The sequence below is a fragment of the Impatiens glandulifera genome, chromosome 2, assembly GCF_907164915.1.
Source record: "Impatiens glandulifera chromosome 2, dImpGla2.1, whole genome shotgun sequence".
NCBI classification, from domain to species: Eukaryota; Viridiplantae; Streptophyta; class Magnoliopsida; order Ericales; family Balsaminaceae; genus Impatiens; species Impatiens glandulifera.
Genome location: NC_061863.1, coordinates 46,768,688 through 46,773,161, shown reverse-complemented (window position 1 = coordinate 46,773,161; position 4,474 = coordinate 46,768,688). Strand labels below are relative to the sequence as shown.

Here is a 4,474-nt window from a genome sequence, read left to right as displayed (position 1 = left end):
TCATATGAAAAACAATAAATGCTGAGAGTTTATTAGAATTAAAGAGAGTGTCACACATATAATAGATAAGTAGCACAATGCAAATAAATTAGATTATAACATGTAACATACATGATTTGAAAATACATAGCAATAAGGTGCTCTTCCTCTTATGCCTCACAGATCTTCCATTCCTTATAAGGCTGGCTTCCTTATTTGTTCAATACAGCGGCCCTTTGCATTCTACGCTTCGAGGAATCCTGAACCATTGACAATATCGATATATGTCGCATCAAACACATTACATATCCAATAGAAATTGTTAGGATGAATTGGAACATGTAATAAAAATGCTGGACTTTATGCAAATACTAGCTTGATGAGAAACAAACAATGGATGATTCACATTAGAAGAAATCTAAAAGAACATCGAGAAATCGGAAACAATGGATGGATATGCTCAAGCTTCGAAAATGTTGGACTGAGATGAAGAAGACATTAAGAAACATATCCTAATTTTCAGATGTCTGTTTCAAATGTGATGGATTTCTTCTAGCTAGACATTCACAAGCAGTGTTACATTTTAAAAATTAAATTGTGAATGAACTTAATTAAGTGACTGCCTTTTTGTTGGAAAAATGATTTTGTCTCTTAGGAATTTTAAGCTTAGATTATTATGGGATGTGTTTAAAATTCAGCCAGGCACTTTACTTGAATTTTGGATGTTTTCGGACTAGGTGATGGCGATGCAAAAGTTTTACAAAGAAAATGATGTTTTCTTATGGTGAGGTCAGGATTAGTACTAAGAATTGTGAACTGCAAAATCGGTAAAAGATAATTGTGACCCATAAGATATATAATAGATGCAAGAATGAATATAGGGATGGGGTCGAGTTTTGTTTTATGTTTTTGGATATTTTTCAAAATATTTTTGTCATTATGCATAAGTGAAAAATGGTTATATATATATATTAAATTGATATTAAAATTATATATAGAGGTTCCACTTACCTGATCAAGTTTTGCCTGGTTGGTATCCAACATCAACCCAAAATGGATGTGAGGAAAGTGTGCCCACTATCCAAAGAAAAATGAAATTTAAAAAGAATAGGCAAATTAGAATATCTTCAATCACTTACAATATATAGACAAAAAGTTTGTTGAAGAATTTAATACAATTAAACATTAATTATTTTTTGGAGAAATTCTAGTAAGAATTCACAAAATATCAGAGGTGTTAACTTTCAAAAAATTTGTGATAATAATCTACTTTGGTAATATAAAAAATTAAAAGATGAATTTGCTGGCCACTTACATTTTTTGCAGCAGTACTAAATGCTTCCCTGTGGCTTATGTCTGGATTATTTGCCTTAATCCTCTGAATTTCTTCCCTGTATATATATATATTTCAATTTCATAATTCATCACATGAAAGAATATGCTAGTCCCTATGTAAAATTACTACAGATTTCAATGATCAATTAAAAAAGTTTATCAATTACAACTTATAATTACTTTATGAACTGGTTATAGGCAGATGGTACTCGCTGCCTCTTCTCTGGAGCTGAAATGCAACCAATTTGTTATAAGTATTATTTCAGGTTAATGAATTATTATTATTATAAACCCTAATTATTTATAGTTAAGGAGATCTCACGTCGATTCACTGTCCTTTGCTCGGTGACAGTAGTTGAAGGAGTCCTCATCCCAATTCTGGTGTTGTTGCTGTTGCTGCTCATGTTGCCTCTTGAAGAAGAACCCATATCCATCTTATAGTTGGGCGACCCATAGTTTGGCGCCTGATCACATTGTTTTATAAGAAAAACAGATGATTATAATCATAAAATCCAATACTTTGTGTTTTATAAATACATAAAAACATAAAAACCTTCCATTAATTTCCATAAAATATATACATAGGTATATATATTACAACTTACAAGAAAGAAAAGAAAATTCAGCTTTGGAAACTTTTTCCAATGGGCAATAAAAATGCAAGTTTGTAAACGTTTTAAGGCATAAAATATTGTATTATATATTAAATAAATGAACAGGTTTCAATTGGGACTGCGGATCAGAAGTGACTCCGGGTTATGGTCATAAAATCTTATGTATAATTGACATAACCCTTCCAAAGAACTGCCTCATAGAAAGACAAAATTGAGATGGGCATAAGCTGAGATTGAGAATAAGGTAAATCAAACAGGCCTAACAATTTATTTGTTTTCTGTTTGCTTATTTTTATGAATCACTCCTCCAAAGGTAATAAAGGTTGGGCGTAGGGCTAGTGATCAATCAAAGGACAATTAAAGGGTCTAGTTACATTTCTAGCTAGTGATAAACTTGGTACTCTATCATTCAACAAAAGATTAACAAGAAGTGAGAAATCTCAAAGCTAACCTTAGATGTAATAATTCAAGTATTGATGAAGATATATATGTATAAGTATAAGGCTGAAAGGATATCAGCCAAAAAGAATTTTGGTAATATAACATTATTGTATGATTATTGTCACATTTACATTCATTCATAAATAAATTATTATAGGAAAAATATAAATATATTTGTGGATGAGGGTATGGGGGGTCTTGAATACTTGAAATGATGTTTATATGAAAAAAAGGAGCAAGCAAACATTGAAGTGACTTGACTGATTCTGTTAAGATGGAATCATAAAGCAAAATATTTCAGAAAAATAGATGCATGCCAGTTAGGCTCTAATGGAATGAATGGAACTGATCTTTTCAGACAAAACCCAGAAATTAAAGAAGTTACATTTCAATTTTTTTTTTCCTTTTTGGGTTTCAAGGAGTGTTCCCATGGGAAGGACAAAATCATGGATGCTTATGATCAAAATCAGAAATTATTATTTAATAAGCATTCTTTTCAATCAAATCAAATCAAATCAACCAAAACAAGACTTTCATCGTTCTGATCAAAATTAAAAAGGAAAACCTAGAAGTATGGGTCAGCAGAAGAGAGTACAGGCCTCATCAATAAAATATAAAGAAAAAAAAGAAGAAAAGAAGAGTCTACTAATAAAACTCGCATAGATATAGGTTTTTATAGATAATGGCGGCTGTTAATTAGGGTACGCAGAACATAACAGAACACAGATACGTTGGAATTCTCGATCTGGGTATTTTTGTTTTGTAAGCGCAGGAGGAGGAAGGTGTGTCTGAATTCTGATTTCCTTAAAAGAAGCAAAATACTACCCAGAAAAAAAAAAACCCTAGGAAAGCCGCCCTAGATTTAAGGCGAAACGATTTGCTGTTTTTCATATTAGTAATTATTCGATGTTTTGTATACTAAATATAGATCCAAAAAGAAGAGGAAAGAAAGAATGTAGAGAGAGAAAGTGAGAGACCTGAACATCCGGCCATGAGGAGAGAGAGTGAAAGGCAGCTGCCATGTTTACGGACCACAGATTAGTGCAGTGCCCGCATCGGACGGTCACTATGTCAAAGAGACTACTGCATGGAACACTCACCTGCACACACATCATCATTAATAATAATAATAATAAAGAAAAAGAAAAATTTAGTTCTTGAAACCTCCGGCCATGTCTTTATTAATTAGAATGTGAAAGCAAACCCTAGAAATCTGTGTGATGAAAAGAAATTAAAAGGTTGAAGCTTTAATGTTAGCTCTCATTCTTCTTTCACTATACCAGCTGGTAGTGCTTTCTTTTTCAGTACAAAGGAACGACACATAAGGATGAAAAATGATTCAATGGTTCATCAAGAACTGTCATCATCAGCTTTAATCTCATCATCAAAATGCTTGTTTTTATATAAAATAATATGATTTCTGAAAAACAAGAACCAGCTTTTTTTTTTAATCCCCCTTTATTCAGGATCTCCTGTACACGTTTTGTTTCTTATGAAGATAGATAGAAAAGAATATCATACAAAGATTAGAGAGTGAAATAGATATACCGCAAGAACAATATTGCAAAAGTTGCAAGGGATGTAGCAGAGTTGTTCAGCTGATAAATCAACAGACATGATTAATCAATCTCTACTATAATTATATATATTTGATTCCTCAAAGAACACCACAACCAAAACCTAGCTAGCTGCTAGCAAGTTGTTGTTCTTTAAAGAACTCAAATCTCTCTTTCTCTCTCTATTTCTCTCTCACCTGATCGATGGTTTGTGGATTGATATGAAACACAACAACAGTGGTAAACTTGTGGGCATATATGTAGTGGAAGAATGATCATAGGGGAGAGAAAATTAAATTAAAAAAAAGAAAAAAAAAGAAAAAAAAAGGAAATTGAATTGAAGAAGAGGATAGGATCCAATATTAAAGCTGTAATTATTACTAGGGAATAGTACTGGAGGAGAATCAATAGTGTTTATGGCCGGCAAACAATCTCCGCTGGACCGGTATATAATGGCCGGGTCTACTGTGCATAGAACCGGGTTTTGTCTTTTTCTCTATTATAAGGTAGTAGTAGTGTTTGTTTTTATTTATTTATTTAAAAGGTATA

The 4,474-nt window shown here is 32.1% G+C and overlaps 1 protein-coding gene across 1 annotated transcript; it reads right to left on the bottom strand.

The window, feature by feature from the left end:
• LOC124928209 (axial regulator YABBY 5-like) lies at positions 1–4,194 on the bottom strand. Its single transcript, XM_047468742.1, has 7 exons — positions 3,918–4,194; positions 3,347–3,469; positions 1,637–1,778; positions 1,495–1,543; positions 1,295–1,370; positions 991–1,056; positions 1–239 (listed from the first exon to the last, which is right to left on the bottom strand). Exons 1-7 carry the CDS (start codon positions 3,984–3,986, stop codon positions 192–194), a joined length of 573 nt encoding a protein of 190 aa, XP_047324698.1. The 5' UTR covers positions 3,987–4,194; the 3' UTR covers positions 1–191.
• Positions 4,195–4,474: the final 280 nt, after the last annotated feature.